At 38.2% G+C, this 25,181-nt stretch overlaps 1 protein-coding gene and 1 long non-coding RNA gene across 3 annotated transcripts; one reads left to right on the plus strand and one right to left on the minus strand.

The window, feature by feature from the left end:
- Positions 1 to 2,551: 2,551 nt before the first annotated feature.
- Positions 2,552 to 19,568, minus strand: LOC121506003 (poly(rC)-binding protein 3-like). The gene is made up of 12 exons (XM_041781470.1): positions 17,923 to 19,568; positions 17,797 to 17,820; positions 17,659 to 17,691; positions 17,454 to 17,570; positions 15,344 to 15,475; positions 14,841 to 14,969; positions 12,342 to 12,416; positions 9,204 to 9,245; positions 6,266 to 6,344; positions 5,724 to 5,776; positions 2,818 to 2,987; positions 2,552 to 2,606 (listed from the first exon to the last, which is right to left on the minus strand). Exons 1-12 carry the CDS (start codon positions 17,995 to 17,997, stop codon positions 2,552 to 2,554), a joined length of 984 nt encoding a protein of 327 aa, XP_041637404.1. The 5' UTR covers positions 17,998 to 19,568.
- Positions 10,320 to 18,035, plus strand: LOC121506004. Of its 2 annotated transcripts, none has more exons than XR_005991598.1 (5): positions 10,320 to 10,399; positions 11,762 to 11,818; positions 13,478 to 13,536; positions 14,847 to 14,975; positions 17,938 to 18,035. It is a non-coding gene; the product is annotated as an uncharacterized LOC121506004 (long non-coding RNA). The 2 variants fall into 2 exon arrangements; XR_005991597.1 differs by having other exon boundaries at positions 10,321 to 10,399; positions 11,759 to 11,818.
- Positions 19,569 to 25,181: the final 5,613 nt, after the last annotated feature.

A 25,181-nucleotide genomic window follows, 5' to 3' on the forward strand; every position in this document is an offset into this window, starting at 1 on the left:
ACACCTTAGTTTGTTAGCTTGATGCTAACACAAAAGCAGAATAAGCATTGCATTTGCAGCTGGTCTTAAATTAAGGAAAACATTTAACCTGACATTGTTAAGTAAAATAGATAGCTCCTTAATTTAAAAGATGCTAAGCTAGCATGTTAGCATCTTTACATGTCTTTTGTGCTACAGCTGTGTCATGTTGGCATAGCCATGGCAGCTATAACTCAACTTTACAACGGAACTGAAAAGAAGAGGATGCTACGTTGGGGATGTAAAAAATGAAATAAAAGCAGGCCTACTTAGAGGTATCTACTAGTAGTTACTATTAGGCTCAGTTACTATGCTAGGCTCTAACAAAAGTAAAACATGCTCATCTAAGTGATATTAAGATAATTTTATCTTCTTTATTTTAAAAGAATGAAAAGGCTAGCTATCCCTGGCTAGCATACAAATTCAAAAGTAAATGTTCTCAGACATATGATTTCAGTCATTTAAGCTAGCCAGGAAGCTATCTCCCCATTCTCACTGCTCTATGCTAAGCTAGGCTAACAAGCTTCTGGCGTTATTTTCATACATAGCATGCTAACATATGTATGTGGTATCAATCTTCTTAGATACTTAGCAAGAAATCAAATAAGCGGATTTCCCCCGAAATACAAACATTTCCTTTCAGCCCAGTGTAGGCCATTGGAAATAAAACATAAGAGTTGGTGAACATGTAGAAATTGAGACTAAAAATGCAGAGTGTTGCTTTATTGGACTGTAGATGATGTGATTCGACGAAAACATTCAACAGCTGTTTGTACGTGTCAGAAGTGGATTGAGCTCAGCTGTAGCCCTGAAATAACATGACTCAAGCTGTCCAATAGTATTTAGAGCATTATTATGAGTAGTATATGTAAGGGATGTTTGAAATGCTGAATCAAATATCATCCATACCTCCCTCTCAAATAAAATACAACACAACAAAACTAACTTAGCTTATGGTCAACAAACAAAAAAATTCATATGTGCATCACCACACAATAAATAAATACATGCTGGTTTCTTTATAAACCAGTGAAGCAGGAATTGTCATCCAACTTGTCCTTTTCTAAATAAAAACAATTAAATTGCTGACATAGTTGTGACAATAAAAAGACATTCAAACCTAATGCGTCAAATCAAGCGTATGACAACAAAAAGAACACGACAAGATGAACAATCTTGAAAAAGAGACTGAGTGGTCACGTCCGCCCAGGCCCCGCGGGTTCCCCCCAATGAACCCCTGAACATTCCTTGGCCCAAAAAATACCATTCGGCTTCGTCCAAACGTTTAGGCCTCTTTGGCTCTAAGAGTCGGCTTCCTTACCTCGTTTTTCGCTCCTTTAGAAGCCCAAACAAACGTAAAAATATTTCTGCCAGCGGCCTAGCAAAAATGTTCCAAAACAAGGGAAGGAAGCCGAAAGGTTTGGACGCAACGCTAGGCTTTTAAGTCCAACTTATTCCTCCCATATCAGAGGCAGTCCAGAGTAAAGTGTTGAATAGTCTATTGCATGAGCGCCGCGTAGTCGACTAATGTGCTAGGTCACAAAAGTCATAGTACAAAACAAATACAGTTAGTAAACAATCATCAAAATTTTCAGTGTTTAAGCGACTGATTTTTCACTAATTCCCATTCATGCATCTATATACTAATAATCGGTGTTAATAAGAGGAGGCTATGTCGGAAAGTTTCTCATTTGGGCAGGGAGTAGGACTAGACGTGAATGGCCAAAAATGCTGAAAAAGTTAGCGGAAAAAGAACAGGAGCGTAAAGATATAATAACAACATTTGAAGGAGCACGTTCACTTAATAGGAATACTCAAATACGCAACGATACAACACTGAACACATGCAATATAAGCAATAATGTAAATATAGGAAATAAACATGAGAAGGGAGGCTCTAGGAGTGATACCATTGGCTTAAAAGGGTAATGTGATGCAGCAAAGAGTCATGGGTAGAGATTGGATTTGTATACAAAGATGCAAATTAGGACAAAAGTAGAACAGTCCAATGTTTTTTCTTTTTAAAATATATTATCAAAATTTGATAATTTGGCTACATCCCACCACACACTCTGCCGATAGCATCACTGAGCAGCTGTAATATGCAAATAACTACGTTCTACAAAAATGTTCAATCTTTTACTAGTACTTCAGTATACTTTAAATGATGTTCTATGACGCAGCACTGACAGAGAGAAAGAGAAAGCAATAGATAGAGAGAAAAAGAAGATTAACACAAGTTTGATCCTAATAAACATTCAACATGCTTCAACAGTTCTCTAAAAAAAACCTAATCAACAGAGAGAGTTTCTTTTTTGTAATTTCTTTTGTTTTTTTTCAATTATTCAGTTTGGCTCTCTGAAATCGAAATGAGCGCCCGACCCTCCCTGACGTAGAAAGAACTTTGAAACCAGGGCGGGAAGGCCGTCAGCGTGTTTCAGAGAGCCAGAGCCAGAGTCCGAAGGGCTTCATCAGGGTTGTCTGCGGTGGTCAGTCGTTGGAAAGGGCCAAACGGAGGAGCCAGTCAGGGATCTCAGGATGTGGTCATGGAAGATGGGTCGTTCCACATGGCCGCCACGTCTCTGAACCTGAGAAGCAATAGAAGATGAGGAATGGTTTTCTTTTTTTTTTAAATATATATATATATCCTGTTGCACTCAATGCTACTGTATCTTATTACACCAAATCAAACCAGTATGTTGTACATTATGTGTGGAAGCATACCTAATCGTATTATACTATATCGTATCATATCTTCATAAAAATAAAAAAAAGACTGGTAGTCAGTAGAGTTCTAACCTTGCATTGATGAGGTACTGGGCCAGGCTGATGTTGGCGGGGGTCCCTGTGATGGTGATCTGGCGCTCCGATGACCCTTCCATGGCGTTAGCAATTTTGATCTGCGCCCCAGACATCTGACGGATCTCGTTGATTTTGGTTCCCTGGCGTCCGATTATGCAGCCTATTAGCTGGGAAGAAGATAGGACGGCCATGAAAGAGACATAGGGGATTTTTTTGTGCTATTACCCTGTGTTTGACAGGACACGTTAGTAGAGCCTAGTCACAGTCCAATGCTTAGCCAACAAGTCTTTTCCATTAGGGACAATCACTTTGCAATGCCAAGCGCCTCTGGCTGCGCTCAATCTCTGCTGTGGAAAAAGAGATCTCAACTGCTGTCAGATTGTATCACTGGAACTTCAACAGGAAACCACTTTAGGAGATAACACACCAGAGATTTTGACACTTTGGTACAATTATGTTTAGGATTTTGTTCTTTAATTGCAGCCAATTTTTGACCAATGCTGCTATTTTGGGAATTGAATTAATTTTTAAGCAGTCATTTTAGAAGTCTTAGCTCTAATCTGCATTTTTAAAGGTCTGAACGCTCACAAAAGTGAAAGGATCTAAATGCTGCAGCATGCTTTAGTGATTATCTGATGGCTTTGCTGTCATAATGTTTACATTTTCCTTTTTAAGGCCCAGTATGATTGCAGAAGTGGTGACAAATTGGCTTAATTGGCAACAAATTATCATAAGTGCTGAACGAGTGCTACAGTCTGACATATTGTTGTCAATATTGTCTTTAAATACTCGTGGTAAAGATAAATATTGACGTTCTGTCAGTTTATAGAAGACGGATCTTTGCTTTTTAATTGAAGTGTTGTTGCTGTTGTGCTTTTAGTCAAACCCAGCCAGGGGAGGTGAGACAAACTACATTTGGCAGCGTCAAACGGAAACATTCTGCTCATTGTGACAAATCATCCAATGTAGTGCCAGAACTTTAGCAATTTATTGTAGTGAGCTGACCTGAAGACATGCAGATTTACAGAAGGTTGTTTATGCTTTTTTTCAGCTCCTTTGGCTAACTCCTATAATATTCAGTTATAATAAATCAATCCAAAGTCTCCAAATGTGCATTAGCTTTTACTGGCACAATAACAGACATCTTTCCATGTTACATCTGTTTTAGCTACCAGGAAAGGTTTAGATTTCTTTTCAGATTTAGCTTATTAATTTGGATATACCACTGTGAATTTAACAGAGGCCTCAAGTAAGTCTATTTTGTTGCACTAGAGTGTAGATTCAAGAGTAAATGTGACACTTAGCTATTTTGTGATTTTAGTCATATAAAGCATTTAAGAATACTCTGAGAGGTGACATCACAACAAGAAAATACACAGATGTAGCTGCTCTTAGGGCCAAATTCACAAACAATGCATAGCAGATGCTAGCAGTTCAAAATTTTGCATCATTTGCTTTGACAATCCACTCCACCTTAAGGTCTAATTTACATATCGCACAATGGTAGTGATAGGCACAAACAAGCCATGTTAAACCACTTAAGCAAATATAGCTTAAGCTAACTGAGCTACAAAGATCATGTACCTTAGCTGCTTTAGGTGGTTAGTTTCAGCTATGTTAGCTCTGTTAGCTATAGCTAAGTTAGCATTAGCAACGTGAGCTTTAACCATAGCTAAACGTAAACTAGCTACATAGATAACATTTCTACACAGCTAACATAGCTTTGTGACGTCTGTTATCTATAGCTGAGTTAGCTTTAGAAACATGAGCTTTAGCAACCATGGCTAAACATAACCTAGCTACAAAGATAATGTTTCTACACAGCTTACATAGCTTCTTTAGCTCTGTTATTTATAGCTAAGTTACCTTTAGCAATGAGAGCTTTAGCAACTATCACTTAACCTAACTGAGCTACGTAGATAATGTTTCTATGTAGCTTACATAGCTTTGTGAGTTAAGCTTTAGCTATGTTAACTGTGTAGCTCTGTTATTTATAGCTAAGTTAGCTTAAGCAATATGAGCTTTGGCAACATGAGCTTTAGCATCCATGGCTAAACCTAACCCAGCTACAAAGATAATGTTTCTACGTAGCTTACATAGCTTTGTGAGTTCTGTTATCTGTAGCTAAGTAAGCTTTAGCAATGTGAGCTTAAGCAACCACAGCTAAACCTAACTGAGCTACGTAGATAATGTTTCTAGGTCGCTTTCATAGCTTTGAGAGCTTAGCTTTAGCTATGTTAGCACTGCAGGTCTGTAATCTATAGCTAAGTTAGGTTTAGCAGTGTGATCTTTAAACATAGCTTAACCTAACCGAGCTATGAAGATAATGTTTCTACGTAGCTTACATAGCTTTGTGAGCTTAAATTTAGCTATGTTAGTGCCGCAGGTCTGTTATCTATAGCTAAGTCAGGTTTAGCAATGTGAGCTTTAAACGTAGTTTAACCTTACCTAGCTATGTAGATAACATATCTACGTAGCCTGCATATCTGTTTTGTAAGCTTAGCTACGTAGCTCCAGTAGCCCTGTTATCTACATAGCTTATGCAGTTAACGAGCTAAATAAGCTTCTCTGGCTGTGTTGGAGCATTTTTGAAGATAAGCTTTTCTGTAAGCGGACGGTTTACTCGACTTTATTTAACATTTTAGAATTAGGTTTTGCAGGTCAGGTTTTTAACTTTTAACTTTTGGTTTCCCTTACCCCCAAGGAAGTTTAACTTAATTTTATTTAGAAAGTTTTAGCATGTATTTCCCATCTGAGACGTCTCAGATGAACGGTCTGTGAATGGCCATCAGAGATACATGCTATGCAGCCAGGCTTGCAAAAAACATGGGCAACCTTTACCTTTGTAAATTTTAAATCAGACTCTTTAGTGTTATGTAATGTAAAAGTTTAAATGTACTCACATCATTGGGAATGGTGAGTTCATGAGTACTGGCCTGGTTACTGGCATCCAGACCTGCTGCTGAACACAGGAAGCAGACGGGAAGAGAGGAGGAGAGAGGAGGGAAGGAAGAGGACATAAAATAGAGTTTGGCACATTGAGGGAGTGAACAGCATTGATGAACTGTGGTCCTGGAGTGTTTTTCATTCCCCTGACTATTGACCGGTAGCATTTCTGTGTCACTGGATAGCCTGAGAGGAGCCTATACATTTACTGGAACACTATACTGTACTTTCCAAACTAGGGGAACCAGTCTGAGGTATCATTATAAAAGGGGAACAAAAGAAAACCTCAACATCAACAAGAGCAGACCACCAGCAGGCCATGTCATGTGAATCTGTGCACCACAGAGACCATTAGGAGGAGAACGACGAGAAGAAGAAAGAGACAGGAAACAGAAGAGAAAGAGAAATAAAAGGAGGAAGAGAATGTGTTTGTCTCTACAGGTAAAAACGAGAGAAGGAGCTGCGGTAAAGAGGGTTCGTCGTGTAGGTGGGTACGTACCGGGGAAGGCAGGGGTGGTCTGTCCGAGGGGGGTAAAGGGGGTTTGCTGCATAGCCAACTGGTGGAGCTTGCTCAACTGCTGAGGGGGGGAGGAGGAGGACAGCAGAGCTATGAGGTCATCGTTAAAAAACACACTCACACGCTCACAGAAAGTCACATACGCTCGCGCAGACACACGCACAGACGCGCACAGGTGTGTCCGAAAAAGGCTACGAGAGTAGAGAGAGGATCTGAGGAGAAGTAACAACACAGACCGGTGAAGGACAAAGACAGAGAGAACAAGAAGAGAAGAAGAAGCTCATAGAGGACTTGGCCTGAGACTTTTAGGGTAAATTAAACCGTTATGCAGACGACTCAGCGATTTATAGATGCAATTTTGGTTCAATATCTCCACTGAGGTTTTTATATTTTCTTTTCTATTTGAAGGATCATATCCGCCTGTTCATAGTGTACTAGCTCCAGTCTCCTGTGATAAGCAATATGTGTGGATGGATCATATCGGAGGTTTATTGCATGTTTCATTTTTATCTTTTAGAGTAATTTCCTTAGCCTGGTTCTCGCCTTAAAATCAACAGATCTCCAGTGGCTCTAAAACACAAAAGCCGGGCATGCACTGTGTTATTGTAGAAGTGTTGTGGTGGAATTTAATCCAATTTTGTACAATTGATTGTTTAAATTGCACAATCAGCGCTCATAAATTGTGTGCTTGCACTGTCTAGTCAGAGACAGAACTGATTCCTCGTTCTGTACACAAGGAGCTCTGAAAATAAAGTTTCCTTTTAAACTTCTACAGATGGAGTTGAAGTCTGATATTTCATTTGCACGACTGAAATGCAGACACCAGGAACATTTTCACTCCTTGACACACCCAGCATCACCAACAAAGAAAAGCCAACTAGCTGTTAAATCACACATATTTGGTGTTAGCTAGAGATTTGCAGCTATTTCCTACCAACTTTTCTCTCCTTCGTACCTTTGTGAATGAATGGCACATCGCTTGCCTTTGCCAAAGGGATATCCGAGGCTATCAGCTTGTTTTCATGGATGCAATCAGGAAAGAAAGCCCTGAAGTTGTGGTGTCTACTTGTGGTTTTAGTTTCACCATACGAGTGTATGCAGAAATTTAGGAGCAGGGGAGCAGCTGATGAGGCTGTAATCAGGCTGTAATAAAGTCTGAAACATCCTGCGTTCACACAGTGTACCACCAGCCAAGGAGTGACGGATGAGCCAATCAGACATTGGTAGGTAGGAGTATAAACATCAGACATGATGAAGTTTGAGATTTAAGGTCTTTGCACACGGGGTCTGATCTTTTCAGATCCATAATCCGGTTAAAAAAAAAGTCACGTACGCAAACCTTGCACACTGACTGTTGCATTTTTTTTGGCATAGATTTCTAGAATGTGGCGAACTGTTTCATGCTCCGACAAAAGTAAGCAGTGAGGATGAGCCTGTGGCTCCGTCACCCCTTATAAACACACCAGGGCCCATCATTCTATCAAAGAGATGACCCGGCTCGTACGCCAAGTCTGAGAGATAGAGAGCAACTTTTTTATTTCAGTTTCTGGTACGTGGCTCTGAGAACAAGTATGCCTTTATCTGTTAAATTTTCATGGCTGATATCCCATAATACATGAGTAAATTACAATGTTCAAAGTGAGGTTTTGGTGCAAGAGGGGGAAAGTGAAAGGCAGCGGGGTTGAGCAAGCAGGACAAGGAGTCATCAACCACCCTTAAAATGAATGGACTGATTGCATGAAATTGCGCCTGTTCCAAAAAAAGTGACGGATGAAAGTTTTGACGTCAGTGCAAAAAGGATTGGAACAACACAAGATCAATTTTCTTTTTTAACATGCAACAAACAAACTCAGTGTGCAAAGGCCTGTACACAGACATACAACTACTTTTCATATTACTGGCTACGCTCACTGGGAACGTGAATACTTTGGCTATCTCCAAACACATACAAATGAATACTTAATGTAAAGGCTTATGAATAAGCGTCTAAATAAGGATAATCAGTCTATTTAAAGCCTTTGATTCAAAAACATCTCATTTTTAACTTTAAAGTAACACTAAATCTTCACTGGACAGGGGTGCAACATGATGGGTGTCATGACCCCGTTGGATTCTTACAGGCCATCCCATTTACCAACCCCAAAATCCTCAACAATGGCCGGCTATTTGCTTTGTAACAGGTGTGGCTTATGTCACTGTGGCAAATTTTCTTTTTGAAATATAACACAGCAACGTTACAGATCTATTTCATAAGACAGAAGCGTTGCAAGAAGGATGCAGAAAGGAAAAAAAAAAAATTACAAGCAAACGTCTGCGTTTGTCCCTCTGGTGAACTACAAAATCATGCTGATTAATATACTCATGCATGTTTGTCAGTGTGCGAATGTTGGCATGCAATTTTTAAAGTGCTTAAAACTGTGACATTCAGCATAAATCTTCCTGACTCTTTACAGAATTTAACTAAAAAGGCGTGTCTTTTTATCTTGTATTTCTCAAAAGTAGTGTGATAGAAAGGTGTGCACACCCCTAAATGGGCCACCCTAGTAAAAAACATCTGGATGCACCCCTGCCTATGGGATGCTTTTCTCCAACCTGTTCCAGGTCTTGAATTTAGTTCTGTACTAAGATAAAAGAAGGGAAACCACCAGAAAGAGACTCTCTCTAAAGACTTGTGTTACATGTTTCTTATATGCTGCTGAATTCCTACTGTTTTTCAGGCCAAGCCCCATGAGGTTTAATGCCAAACAAAAGGCAGGGAGGCAAGAGTCAGAAAAGTTAGAAGAAATAGGAAATACATGTCAGAAAAAACGCTGTATTAATATTAACAGTTAATATTAATATGGGTGGAAAGAGAGCAAAAGAGCCTGCGAGTCAAAGAGAGAAAGACAGAGTGAGGTTGCCTCGTGGCGTTAGCACTCACATCTGGATGAGGGATGGCGTACTGTCCTTGAATGGTATAAGCCTGCAAACACGAGAGGAAGAGCTGATTGTTATTGTGTTACATCATTGCAACAAGCACAAAAATACTCATTTTTGACTAAAAAATACATGTTAAACAAGGTAAAACTATAACATAGCATTTGCACAACTCAAGCACTATTTACAATTTCTGCAGTATTTTTAGCCTTATCACAATGAAATCATGCACTATAGACTCCCTGACATGTTCTACTATTCATCAATCAGATCCAGTTGAACTAAATCAATAAGGGACGACTGAGACAGACGGGGAGGTGACAGGGAGGGTGTGAGGGAGAAACCAGAGGAACGGCCCTGAGAGGAGTAATTGTGACTTGACCTGTCGGGTGTTAAAGATGCCACAGAGGTCAGAACTGAGCTCAATTTCATTTGAGTGATGCTACCATAAAAAATAACACTCTCAGTGTCTGCATGAGGTCCGACAGGTAGACATTTACTGAATGCTGTAATTAAAAACTATAAAACTAAGAACCAATAAACAAATAAGATATTTTTTTGCAGGTGTTATGTTTTTTTTGTTTGTTTTGTTTTGTTTTTTACATGTAAATCATTATTTTTTCCTGTTAAGTCATGCAAATATCTGCACTGTAAATATATTATGTATATGTGTATCTTTGCTAACTTTGACACTGATATGTGTACAGGAAAGGGGCATATGAAAGCATTCTAAATTTATTATGCTGAGAAACTTAATTATCAGCACATTTTTGGTAACTATTGATTTTAAATAATTTTGAAGGCACCCCTGCAGTGCTAGAAGACACCACATTTGTTAGTGTAGCATTTTAACCTTTTAAGTTGATTATTTATCAGTATATCAAACAAAATTGTAAAATTCTTGCTAGATTATATAACCTTCTTTAACTTTTGTGCTATAAAAATAATTTTATGATTACATTTATTATCAAAAAATATATATAATATAGCAATGACTTAGTCATTGGTTCTGTATTCAGTCATCTCGTGTCATTCTCTTTCCATCCACTAGTCGCCCCCACTGAGCCCTCCCCCTCTACAGCTGTGGTTTGTCGGTCTGCGCCTGCGCATCTGCGCTACTACTCAACCTCGCCTAACGACGCCTGTTGAGCTGTTTTGCACTTGTAGCACCCTTGCTAAAGTCTTTTGTGACCGTCTTTCGTGAGTAAATTCAACCTAACACAATTTGTGCATACAAACAGAGCTGTACCCATGGTAATTAGCCTAGCCCTGCTACCTAAATACAGGTAATTTACGTTAGCTAGGAAGATAACGGTCCAGTAGCTCAGCGTGTCTGTGAATGTCTGTTTGGTGAGGACTCAAACATTTGAAGCCAGGTTTTAAAATTAATTCCACGTGTATTTTTTCTTTTTATATAAGTTTGCCATTTTTGCACTTAAAGACAGCCTTTTCTGTCATTTCAATTTATAATTCTAAATAACTCTAGTCATAAAAGTTAGTTTCACTGTCTTTGTCGTCTGTTTAGAGGTCAGCTAATTTCTGTAAGACAAAAAAGTTTATTTCCCGAATTGTCAAAAAACTTTTTTAAAGTAGTTTTATTTATTTCAGTTTAAAGTGGAAACTGCGTGTACAGATACTCTATCTCTGCCTGTTTGCTTCTGTAGTTTATAGTTGAATAATTTACAAAATATTTCTCTACATATGATAAATAAATATGAAGCATTGTTAGGGAATTGCATTTTAACCCTTTTTATCCTGCATGTTCATATGAGCACATTACATTTAGGCTTTCCTATAAATTGGTGTATAATTCAAGGACTTTTCATGTAAATTTTTAGGGGATTTGCTTGAAAACTTCTTCGTATTTTCTCTGAAATTTGGAGTTTGTATCTTTGGGAGAGTTTCACTGGAAATTTTGAAGCAAATTTGCTTTGGAATTTGTTGCTATTTTCATGGAAACTTGGGTTTTTCCTTTTACTTGATTGGGAGTTTTGAGGGGGAGGCATTTGAAATCTTTAAGAATATTTATAGAAAATTAAGGGAATTAGTTTGGATGCTAGGGGGGATTTCACATAATTTTCATCGGATTTGAGGGAATGCGTACAATTTTTTATTCACTTTCACAGAATTTACTAAAATTTTACATGGAATATTTGGGGAACATTTGAAGAGGTCTTTTCGTGAAACACGTTTAAAATATATTTAAGAATTTTTCACAAACATTTTAGGTAAAGTCTTTAAAATTTTGGGTTATTAGTGTAGATTATGGACAGGAAAATTTCCTATAAATCCCAAACTTTTACTGGAAATTTTTTTAATGCCTGTAGTCCATCAAAATGACTTCTAATGACCAATTTGGTGTTGTATTTACTGCAGAAACATGACATTCAGGAGATTATTTTTGTTCAGAATTAATTCCTATTCAAAGACAAGGCTAAGCTTTTAAAGTTATCAGGTCCTACAGATCCCAAATAAGTGGGAGAAACTAAAAATATATTCCAAACAAAAGTTCAGGTCTCAATAAGTTAAAATGTTTGTCTGTGTTCTCTTCTTTTCTAGTAGGATTGGATGAGAGTCCTGCCAAAAATGTTGCAAGACCTCTCTTTCATCAATCTTCAGGTAAGTTTACTCATTTGAAAAATAGAAACTTGATGATTATTTTGTTAATGTGAAAATTATCATTTAAACTGAGAGCGTTTATCCCAATATAAGGTTACAAAAATGTTCAATACTCTTGTTCTTTTTTTAGATTTTTTAAAACAGTTGATTTCATATGTTTTAAAACATTAAGATCTGTTCTTTAATGGCTGGTAGTATCAAAAAGTTCTTCTATTTCCTAAATCAGGTGTGTAGTAAAGGAATGACTCCACCCTATCTAAAATTCACCAAAGTTTTAGATTCTGGTGTTGTGCTGACTTTATCCCAGTTCTGGTTGGAGTGGCTGCAGGTGATGATGACAGTGAGGGCAAAGTAAACAGCAGTGATGGTTTCATGCTAGTCCAGAGAGGGGGTCAGGGGTCGGGGGGGAGTGAGGAAGGGAGGAAAAGTGAGTAAAACCTGGTGCGACACTAACAGGCAGTGGCTGGTGCTGCAGTAAGAGGCTGAGGTTGGCTGTGGACGCCCCCAGTGGGTCTGCTCTTACCTGGCCACCTGAAAAAATGACGGGGGTGGAGGCAGGCTTGGGGCGGTAGGGGATGGTGGCACCTTTCGGTGGGGACTGAGGAGAGCAAAAGGAGGAGAGAGTGGGGGGAAAAAAGAAGAAGAAGGAGGCGTGGAGAGAGTGTTAGAGAAGAAAAGAGAGAGAGAAAGGAAGAGAAAGAAGTTGCATAAAGTGAGACCAAAGAGGGACGGTGCCTGAGGGAAGACAACCTGTGACACTCACACAAAAAGTGCTCTTCACTGTGTGTTCATGCTGACGGAAAAATGTCCAAATCGTGGTTCAGTGCACAACTAAACTTGGATTTACCTGGAACATCACTTTCAACTGGATAATGATGAGTCTAGACACTGAATTTACTGTAACATATCTGATGAATTCTGTATTCTAGAGACTTACAGTCATGTCACAAATGTCCTAGTATCCATGGCTGGTGCCATCATGAAGGCCCAATGGAGAACTGGCTGTGCAGATAGTTTCAAATTAATGATGCATGAAGAAAAGAGACAACTACAGAGAGTGTAGCCTTTAACCCAAAGCTCATTTACTTCTGTATTCAAAAAAGAAGCTAATGTGAACTTAATGCTACATAAATATATGTTTATTATCAAAGGAATACTTCCTGAAACATGTAACTTTAAGCTAGAATCATTATCTGTTGCTACCTGGGGAAGCTAAATGTGTTTGCAGCACTAAAAAATGAATTCAACACTTTCAAACACAAAAACAAACAGAATCTTTAACAATGAAGTATAACAATTCTCTATGTACTCAGAAACTTCAAGAGAGTAAGAGAGTCATTGTTATAAATACAATGAAAAGTTACAATCCTTAAGATTTTTTGCTGCTTTCTCTGGTACGTAAAGGTTGATGTTTTCTTGTGATTTTGCAGCATTTTAGCAAGTGTGGGTTTTTTTGTAATTTTCGAATGCATACAGTAGAAAAAAGACCATTTTAATAGCCTGAGTTATGTTTATATTTATGAGATTGTGATTCTCTGATTGTGAAAATCAGGACCAATAAAAAACAATTTAGCTGATTGCTGATGTGAATGTATTTTTTCATTACTTCATTTTGGTGCAAGACTCCTTAAACTGCAGCATTTTCTCTCATTATTGCAGATGGAAACAGATCAGAGTTTGTCCAACAGGTCACCTCCATTCTCTGAATCAGCATAAAGGTGAGTGATGAAAAAAGACCAGCAGTTTAGATTCAAGTAGATGATCAGTAATGAAAAACTGAAAATCATTTATTTGGATTATATGCACCCCATGTAAAAAATGTATTTAACAATTAAGCTGAGCTTCATCTGCTTATACAGCAATGGCTCCAAACCAAGGTTATCATAATTGACTAAAACTTAAATGTTAAAATCATTTGTTAACAAAGTAAATAAAAACTTTACAGAAAAACTGAAAATGAACCAAAACTCAATTCTGTGTTTAAATAGCTAACTAAAACAAAATCAAACTGGTGAAAAAAATGTCCTTAGTTTTCATCTTTAACTACAGCAGACTGAATGATGATTCCACCCCAGTGTTGAGAGTAAAATGAACTGATTTGATTGAAGAAAACTTCACATAGTGGTTGTAATATTCAAATTTGAATACATTAAATAAATATTGAAGAGTTGCTTGTTAGAAGGCATTTTTAAAAACAGTGTGATGTAAACTTTTTCTGACCCTCTTGGGTCTCTCCAATATTGCTAAAAAAAAACAAAACAACTAAAACTAATAAAAAGTAAAAACAAAGAATTTTTGAAAAAAAACCCCAAACTAAACAAAGAAAAAACCAGCAGGAAAAACTGATAAAGCTGAAGTGAGCCTGTCTGCTTTTAACTTGTCAAAACAAATAGCTAAATAAAATAAAATCATGATTTGAAACAAAATGTAAGTGGTCACAGTATTAGGGCCACTCTACAACAGTGGTTCTCAACTGGTCTGGCCTCAGGACCCACCAGTCTGTCTTAAGACAGGTCGCGACTCAAGTTTCCAAAATACAGTGTGTGTTAGCGGCTATTAGATTAGCAGAAGTACAGAAGTGTTTCCTGTAGACGGTACAAGAGTGGATGTAGCCACCTCAGTGTCACCTTGTAGATTAACTCACATTTTCATTGTAGGAAGTTTTCATAAATGCCAAAACCAGAAGCGACCATATTTGGACTGAAGCATGAAGGTAGTGGCTGTAATGGTCTTTCTTTTGCTTTATCATGTTTCATTCTGAATCTGTCTGTACTTTCCAAAACAAACATTACTCTAAACCGAGGAAGACCTGAAAGTAGAGACTGACCATAAACTGATTATAAAATGTTCTGAAGTAATTTGAATCCAAAAGTCTGCATCCTCCTCTTATTTTTTTTTTTTTATGTGAAATCCATTGAGAGAAATCTTAAGGATTATAACTTTACCAAAGTGCTCTAACTTTTATGTGAAGCTAATTTCTGTTCATTGTAGCTAACATTTCCTTTTTTTCCCTTGACTTTACCTCCAGCATCACCACACAGATCTGTTTGACACACTGGATGATGGCTTCAGGGGCTCCTGAGATCGTCACCGCTCGCTCGGTGGAGTTGGGCAGCATGTCGCCTGCAACCTGCACCTGAGCTCCTGTGGACTACAGGTAAGAGGAAATCTGGATCAGTTTCAGAAATATGATTAAAGTCCTCAAAATTAACATCAAATAGAGCGGTATATTTAAACCAAGGCACAGTAAGCGTCTTGTTCATGGGATTATGCAGGATTTAAAGCTTAAATTGACGCTATATAAACCATAATATGGGATTTAGAGAGCTTATGTTGGAGTTATAAATATGCATGATAAAAGCACTATAAATGAGATTATGAACATTATTCATGCCTTAGTTTTTACCTAAAGTTCCACTCAAATCCTTTAAAAACTAAGGCGCCTCCTTCCACATGTTAATCCATCTTTTATTTACAAAGATTGTTTACATGGAAGGAGATATTCCTGTTTATTTTATACCCTACCTCTCTCATTTCTTTGATTTTGGAGCCTCCTTTCCCAATGAGCGAGCCGCACTGACTGGCTGGGACGACGAGCCTCAGGGTTACAGGGGGTTTACTGGTGGCTGGACTGTTGCTCATAGAGTTGATTATATCCTGAGGGGGGGGAATAGAGAGTTTATGAGAAAAATTGATCAGTTTCTGTGAGTGCAGAGAAGAAAAACAGCTGTACAAAGACACACTGCATCACGATATTTAACATCTCAGATCAATCATCTAGTTACATCCTCATATTTAATGTGTCTTTTCTTTATTGGCTGCAGATATATAAATATATGCAGTGGATACTGTTGGCCACTTGAGGGCAGCACAAACAAGTTAACACATGGCAAACTTGTTAGTAAATGCTTGTTTGTTTACATACATTTGTTGCTCTTTTGGCTCTTTTTTTGCAACTTCCTGGCAGCGTGTCAAGCTATTTAGCCACAAGATTCCTCCAAATAGTTGCTTAAGTTGTCTGTCGTTGCTTAGCAGTCCGTGTATATACAGGATTTTTAGACTTCGGTTCCTCAAAATTCTCTAAAATCAGTCGTCTTCTGATGCTGAAAACAGCCAACAAAACAGTAAAGCTATAGGACATAGAGCTAATGCATGTAGCTTGATTGAATAATGCTTTCTTTCTCCCAGTTTTGCACATTAGGGATGCACAGATGCATCGGTTTAACATCAGTATCGGCCAACGTCGGCTCTTTTGACTTGCACAAGCCCTCAGGAATTAATATGGCATAAACATTTTTTATTCGTTGAGTGGTATCAGTGAAAACACTTGGATTTAGCACACCTAAGTTAGCAGAAGATGTGGCCTGTTGCACAAAAAATGTCAGCATTCTGGGAGTGTTTTACCAAAGACATAATGAAAAAAGAAACATCAGCATCGGCCCTAATTTTAACAATTGATGCATCTCTGTTGCACAGAACTTTCGCCTATGTTTTATTCATTTTTCTGAGTTGGCAACACTGCAATTCACCACTCAATCCAGGGTGTGAATTAACACCAGCCAATCACCAAATGTGGATAGATCCCCTGTTTGTTGAGTACAGAGGACAATGCGCCACATGGCGGGTACATGTTTGCACCAAAATGTTCTCATGATAGGAATCAATCCTAAAATCATGTGGTGCAGCTCTGTTTCTGATTGGAGCTCTGCAGCAGCCCCAGCATTTTCCTTCCTCTCTTATCTTGTCTGATTTACCATGCAGGTGGCTGACAACTGTCAGAAATTTAATGTGGTAATTTTATCCCACAGCCTGGCATCAAATGATCCATAGAGACAGTGTAAAACAGCGCTGGTTGCTCCTGTAAAATTAAATTAAAACTCCTAAGAAAGGGGTTAAAAAAAACAACTCATGGGGACTGTCCAGGCTATCAGAGTCTAAAACCATGAGCAAAAGCTAAACTGATATTAACCTGTAGGCTGACTGTAATTTGCATTATCTCTTTGGCATTTACAAATTATTTTTAGTATTTTATCTCTTAATTTTCTACATATTGATGTAAATCTGCTGGTTATTTATTCCTCTATTTGATAAATTAGCACTTAATTTCCTATTCTCCAAATGACTCTGCAGGTGACTGTTTCTATTATTTAAAAAAGGATTTGAGATGTTGTTGTCTCGGGAGTGTAGCTCCCCTCTCCCAGGTTTATCTGAGGTGTTGCAGAGAGAGACACCGCGTCTCGGTCCGGCGGGCAGCGTGCTGATCCGGCGCCCAAATCAAAACACAGAACTGGCCCAGTTTCAAAGGGTGCTGCAAGGTTAGATCAGCACATTTCTGTCCTACATAACAGGGCCCAGCCTGCTTTGTATTCTGTTTAGAGACGAGTCAGTGCAGACACTCGAGCAGAGACCTGATGCACAACAAAGCACATTTACATCTTGTTTTGTTTGGTCCTTTTTCTGCCAGCTTTACACTTCTGCTTCCCTAAATTTATTTGGTTTTAGTAATGAGGAAACCAGCAAACAGGTGCGCTACTTTTCTTGACAATATGTAGCCTAATCAGTCAGATCAATGCAAGACATTACCTTATTGTTATTTTGCTTCTGCAGTAGAAAAAAGAGAAAACGAATGATTTACCTCTTCAAACTTGTAGGCGATCATGGCAAAGGCCTTGAAAATGGCGTCTGTCGGCCCAGTGATGGTGACTATCCGCTCAGGGCAGTTCCCCTCTGAGATGTTGATACGGGCACCACTCTGAAAGGTTAAAAAAGCAGCATTAAGACAAAATCACAAATAAGAAGAAATAAAAATGATCAGCTATTGGTGGTAAAGTTCAGCTTACATCTTCACGCATCTTTTTCACAGTTTCTCCTTTCTGGAAGTGAAAAAAATATATATATATATAAAAGGTGTTTACTTTGTTTGCTACAGGTATTTTTTTTAATGTTTTACATGTTTAGTTCATGTGTTTGATAAATACCTTTCCTATGATGCTTCCAACCTCCTGTTAAAACACAACAACACAATAGTAAGAACATTTTTTTTATTCAGTGACCTGTAAAATAATCCAAACTTGTTGGACGAATAATGCCTGTGTTTCTCCCACCTTGCCGTGCATCAGCAGGCGGATGGTGAGGGTCACATTCAGGCCACCTTCTGATTGGACCTTGATGGGCTCCATGTCGGGATTGGATGTGAAGGAAGGGGCGTGGTCACGTGAGAGAGGAGTGCAAGGGCCAACGCGAGTGTGATGGTGGAGTCAGCCAACCGGTCACCTGAAAACAAAGATATGATGACATTAAGAGACAGCTACAGAAATGCTGTTTTTGTTTGAGTGGGTGTCTAAAACTAGAGGAAAGTGATGACACTTGGCTCACTTTGAGCTCATTCTTGGTTATGTCGCTGGATGAGGAGCTACATTTTAGCATTCTGCAGCTAAGTATGATTGGTGCAGATTGCAGACACATAAGACTCTGAGGTTGGGTGCCAGCTGCGGCCTGATTTATATTTATTTATTTTTTTACAGATGGCATTTTTTGGCTTTTTATGCCTTTATTTATAGAGGAGGACAATGGATATAGTCCAAATTAGACCATGAAGCTTTGTGTTGCACTTCTCAGTCTCAGTACTAGGCCGTCATGCTTTCATGACATTTTGATAAGAATTTCATGGCTTGTTTTTTCATGAGTAAAATGAAATGACAACATAAAAAGCAAAAATATTGACCACTAGAATAACAGTGATAACTGAGTTCAAAACAGCCTGATAGCAAACAGCATCTGCTCTGTCAAAACTAATGATTTCCAGAGCTTAACACTCTAAAACATCTTCTAAGTTTTTGCTCTTGTTTTGTGAAGACAAGCTGTCTGCATCTCCCTCTCTGCCCAGAGCATCATTCTCATCCTGACCAGGCAGATCCAGTTGTTCCCAGGGCTGTCCTGAACCAGATCCTGAACAATGATTGGCTTTATCCACTAAAGAAGAGCTGTGATGTAGGCCTTTTTTTTGCTTTAATCATATTCAATAACTTAACATATCTTTACCCAGGAATCCCAAACTTTGACCCCCAAAGTAACAGCACCAGAGACCGGGGACCCCTGCCATGATGTTACACAAACAAACTTACATTTAAAAGAGTTTATCATTTTTTTATAATTTGTACAAATTACTTACATGTCAGCTAAAATCCTACTGTAGAGCTGTGTTTTTAGTTTAACTTTAACCAGTGCTGTCAAGATTAATCAAGTTAATTGTAGTTAATCAAGGTGCACAATTAGTGCACACATTTTTTTAATCGCAATCTTTTATTGTCCCTTTCAACACCCTGTGATTAAGGCATGTCAGCCTCTCCCTGCAGCCATTATTTCAGTTTCAGTCCATAACAAATTCCTTTTTCCACTGTTAAGTCCATGTTTAAATCTTTAATCCACCAATAAAAGCAGGTCTGAATCTAAACAAGAAGTTAATTACCCCTAGTTCAAGACAGTAGAAAAATGAGACAAAACAGTTTAAAACTCAAAATAGTGGAACTTTAAAATGTGATAAAAAAGGGTGAGATTAATTGCGATTAACTACAGATATTCTGGGATTGATGGGGATTAAAGATTCTAATCATTTGACTGCCCTAAATTAAACAAACTCAAAGGCTTTTGTTATAATAAAGGATACAATATGCCACTTTAATTTCTTTAAAAACTGCCTTTGTTTATTTGAAAGCATCCCAAGACACCCCCCCCCCCCAGTGTCCTGCCCCCCCCAGCCCCCACTCTGGGAACCTCTGTTTTAACTCATGTTAGACTGGTTTTACAACATTTAACACAATAAAGGTGAGTCATATCAGAGTGGTCGGTCATCCTTACATTTTTCTGTGTGTGTGGGCTTCAGTGACAAAAACAGTTTGGACACCTTTTCATTAAGGTGTGTCTGGCTTTATCATTTGATTAAATCTAAATAGAATTATAATTTACTACCACAACATCATGCTGTATTTAGGACTGGTAATTAAGAACAGAATCATGGCTAAAGTGGTTGCTATGGTGACAAATTAGGCTTCTTTCTCATCTGGCTTCACTGCCTGCCATTGTAGATGATGCAGATTTAACCCAATGCCATATTTGTGTCTATCTAGAATTAAAAAAAGGCTACATCCCGTCATTATTTACAGTTTATAATGTTAGAAAAGCTGAAATACTTTGCAATCTGCATCTGTTATACTTGTGTAATTTTACTTCATTGTAACAAGTGCTGGACTTAACAGTCCTCACTCTGTGATCCAGTCACAAGACCAACTTTTCCTCTCTGTTTACTAAGTCTGTATTTAAATGGGTTCAAGGAGTTTCAGGTATGCTGCTCCTGCAGACTGAGATAAACTGGAGGAAAAACTCTGTTTTTGGGAGCCTGTCTCTTTAAATCTTTTCAAAGTAGCTTAAAAGAACTGGATGAAGATGTTTCAGCTTGCTAGATGTTTGACTGATGACTCAGGTTTGCTTGTTAATGAAACACAAATTCCATAAAGTCTATAGTGTGAGTCTTCCTCCAAATACCTTTCCACTATTTGTTGCTGTTCTAGCTCTCATAAGGCTACCCTTTTAGTTTCTTATAAACTAAAAATATAATAAACCTCCAGTCTGGTACTTTTTAGCTCATGAAAAAGGGGAGTAGATCGAGGCCGTGTGTCTTCAGATTGCCCCAAGCGTGGGGTAAAAAAATCAGAAGACGATCAGTCTTTTTAATAGACTTCTTCAGCAGTATTTCCAGTGATGTTGGGATAAAAACGAGCTGTGTTTTTTGTCTGCAGCTCACAGATATTTGTAATAAAATCTGCTGAAATGTAGGTCAGCATATGTCTCTTCTGTCACAATATGAGCCATCGAACATGAACGCCATATTTATTTTTATCAAGCCCATTTTAGCCTGAAACCCTCTAACTCCATCTGACAAGTGATGTAATGACTCAAAACAAGGCTGCTGCATCTGCAGCGGCCACAAGAGGGAGCTATAATATTAAAATTGGATCTGATTGCTTCATGCACTGCAGACAGATTTGATCAGGTCTGAGAAGAAATGACATATTATAGACTTTTCTGTGTTGTAATTCAACCTGGAGTAAATATCTTGAACAATTTTGAATTATGGCCCACCCATCATAAATATTTGGTAGCAGATTATGACAGAAAACAGCCAAAACTACATGAATTTGTATCTTTTGTTGGACAAAAACATATTTTTGAGTGTATAATTGAAGATGCTTAGCCTCCAAAATTGAACAAACATTGTAAGAGTATTGGTCTGATTTCTTTCATGTTAAAAAAAAACTTCAACTTTAAGAAAAACTAAATATGTGGAATGCAAAAGCTTTAAAATCATTCTGTTTTTAAGAGATCATAAAGAGTTGCAATTATAAACTTCCTCTTTTTACTCTCTGCTATCATATAGAGAAGCGAAAAGTCAAAGAAAACCAAGATATCAAATATTTGCATCATATTTCAATATTTCTTGCACACAACAGCACCACAAACCTTTGTATCGCTTCATTTTGAAGTCTAAAAAATCATCACTGGCTCATCTGCAGTATTAATATGACTCAGATAATATTTTCCTTCCTTCTGATCCACGGTACTCCCCCTGCGAGACAAGAAACGCTCCTGACGCCGCTGACCTTGACTGAACAGACAGATAAAGTCACCGTCTGCCAATCAAACACATTGTTGCTATGTGGAAATGCACCCCCCCCCTTCCTCCCTGCTTCATCTGATTGCTAATTAGCTGAGGGCGCTAACTCTTATCGTCCAAACTGTTGTGTTTGAAATGAAATGATGAAACCATGAAAAGGTGTAGCTGATAGATCAGGTTAAAGGATTGTCTTTTGAACTGCTCGATCTCTCTGTCTTATAGTAGAGACACAGTAAAAGCCTGATTTAACTGCTTTAATACCTCTTAATGTGCCAAACTGTGCTTTGACTGTGACTCTGTCCATCTTTGGGAGTTATGAATAGTTGAACACAACTTTTAAAAGGACTTTTTGCCGTTTTACATGACTTTAAAAAAGACTCTTATAGTAGTAAACACCCAGTTTATTCTTTAAAATTGCATCAAATCTACCAAAATGTTCTTTTTTCTTATGTTCATTACTTTGGAGTTCATACTGTTGGTATCATCTGTGTTTAAATATTGTGGATTTTGCATGTTAGTTTATACATTTAGATATTTGACCTATGATCATTAAACTTGCTGATACTGATGCACAATGTTCCTCTGCATGAATGAATCTTGGTTTTGTATTCAGTCCTGTTCTAATTATGACCCTCATAATGTTCACTTTTGCTTTCAGTATTGCAAATTTTCTGTCTCTACTCTAAAGTTTGCCTCTACTGATGGTTTTATTAACTACTTGGATGTTTTTCTGACATAACCCAGTGCCTTTCTGTTGCTATTTCCTTTTTTTATTACTTTAAGAAAGGCTGTCAAAATATTGAAAATTTTAATTGAGGTAGTTAATCTCAATTAATCACACTTTTTTATTGCATTTTATCATTCCACTATTTTGCATTTTAAACCGTTTTTGTGTCATTTTTTTTTTATCTATGTACTGTCTTAAACTAGGGGGTGATTGACTTCCTGTTTAGATACAGACCTACTTTTATTGGTAGATTTAAGATTTTAAGATTCTAACATGGACTTAACAGCAGAAAAAGGAACTTGTTATGGGTTGGAAATGAAATTAGAGAACATTTAAAGGTTCAGATGACTCTGGCTTGTCCACTGAGCAGTATGTTATTTCTTTTTAAAGTAAAATGAGACATATGGGAGCAGTGGCAGACTTGTTTTACATCACTGTGGCTGCAGGCAGAGGCTGACATGCTTTAACCAAAGTATACTAGAAGGGACATTAAAGCATGCGGTTAAAAAAATGAGTGCACTAATTGTGCACCTTGATTAATTGCAATTAACTTTATTAATCTTTACAGTTCAACCCTGTGATTGGCTGGTGACCAGCCCATTGTACCCAGCCTCTCACCCAATGACAGCTGGGGTAGGTTCCAGCCTCCACGCGGCCCCCAACAATGTAAGTGGTATAGAAAATGGATGAATGGAATCTTGACAGCCCTACTTTTTAGTACTGATGTCATTTATAACTGAACTGAGTTCAACTTCATGTAAATGCATGCATTTCAGACTGCTGTTGCAGATGGCTCTGTAGTAGGGCTGGGCAGATAATTGCAATTTAGATTAAATTGCAGCATGGCCTGCTGAAATCTCTAATTGTAGAAGGGGCAGTATTTCTCCAACCTGAATATTTGTCAAAGTATGAGTTTAAAACTTGTTCTGCCCTTCACATCATACAATCTTTCCTCATTTTAGTGTGTTTTTCTTAATCAGAATGGAAATGACTTCCATACAACAATTCATGTTGAATTTTTCAATGTGAGTCAAATAATTACTATAGATTGTTTTTCCAAATTATGTGTTGGCTACAACATAGCATTATTTATTGCTTTTGTTTGTTGAAAATACATAACAGGAGCAACTTCAGAATAATTGCATATTAAATCACAATTGCAATGTTGGGGGAAAATGTAATTAAACTATTTTCTCAAATCATTTAGCCCTTATCTGTAGTCTACTTTCCACAACCACTTCATGCATTGCAATAATCAGCAGGCTGAAAACCATGCATCTCCCTTTGTCTTTAATATAAACACTAAAGGATTAAATCCTCACGTAGGAGAAGCTGCAGTCATAAAAAATTGTGTTTTTTGTTGATTAATCTCTGTCAGCTCCTTTTAAAGTGATCTATTACTTAAATGTTTAAACTCCTGATTGCTCATGTCAGCATATGCATTGCAATATGCCAAAAACATAGATAAAATCATGTATATTTTAATTGAAGAAAGGTATGTTATCCAGCTTTATACAGCAGGAGTCACTTAAGAACCACTGAGGCACCTTCTTATAATATTTCAGATGCTGTGGAAGATAATCAGTGACTGTTTTGCATCTAAAATATCCAATAGTAAACTAGAAACACTGACAGCTGTTTCCTTTAGCTTTCAATGATGTCTTTAAATGTTTGATTTTGCCGTTTTTTGCTTTTTTTATATGTGAAAAGTTCCAATCTGGCTTTGAACTGAGCTGTGCTCACTAAAGGAAACATTTCTGTGAAGAAAAGAGGCTGAACAAAGAAGAATTAGAGGTTAGGAAAGTCCAGCATAATAAAGCAGCTGCAGCTCAGTTTAAAGACAAATTTTTGCAGCTGCCTTTGTTATGAATGTGATAAGTTTAGGCACTAATGACTCTAAAATAGCACCAGAAAAATGTTAAAAACAACATTTTCTGACTGCACCATCATCTCCTCTTAATCTACGCTGCCTGCAGAGCTGCAGAGCCCAGGGCCCTGTTGGTCGCAGGCCAGGGGAGGTTCGAGAGATAAGGACAGGGATTCTGTTGCCAGCTGTCTCTCCAATCTCCCAGAGGAGGCCAGATTACATAAAAAGCCTTAATCCGGGTTTAAGACCCAAGCCAGCGGTGCAGGTCCTCTCCAGGGCCAGAGAGGGAGGGGGGCACGGGGGAAAAAACTCCTAAGATCCATGACGGGATTCAAGCTAACGTAGCGTCTTGATGGTGGGCTTCCATGCCTGTAATCTGAGACTGTGGGTGTTAAAGAAAGTTTTATTTTGTCCATTTTATCTTCTACTTTTACCTTGATATCATTTACATGTTCCAGTTTAGATATTACAAGCCTTGAATCGACTTTCTCCATGTGATTAAGACGCCGAACTGTAGATTTAGGCCAGCAAAAGCATCCTTAGACTTAAACGAGGTCAGCTTTAAGAGCTGCGTTTGAATAGTTGTTCATCCAGATTGTATTTTGCTCATACATCCTGTAGCATAATAGAATTAGGTCAAGGCCCTGTGAATCATTCGGCCCCAATGGGTGCAAACCTCCCAGCAAATCGCCATTTTTTTATTTTAAGGTCTGAAAGTCATTCCCCATAAAACAGCCACCGAATATCCACCGAAAAGCTCTAATTTTTACAACAATTTCAGATAAAATTCTCCTCTATTTTGCCACTTTTTCACTACTTTACCATATAGCGCATGCACCGATGTTGCACTTTTCCCCCCTTGTGTCTTTGTTAATCAGTGAGGAAGTTAAAGAAGGGGGCAAAATGAGAAACACACAGAGGGATGGCAGGGAATATTTCATGACATCTGACGGGGAAAGTGGGTCATGCTCGGTGTTGCAGCGCTGCTAGCCTCCTCCTCTATGGCGGCTATTGAATTAATCACGCTTTACGCTCGGCTGGACAACGCACTGCACAAAATGGCTCCCCCATCCCTCCACCCCCCCGCCTCTCGTTTCTC

Source organism: Cheilinus undulatus, linkage group 24 (genome assembly GCF_018320785.1).
Source record: "Cheilinus undulatus linkage group 24, ASM1832078v1, whole genome shotgun sequence".
Taxonomy (NCBI): domain Eukaryota; kingdom Metazoa; phylum Chordata; class Actinopteri; order Labriformes; family Labridae; genus Cheilinus; species Cheilinus undulatus.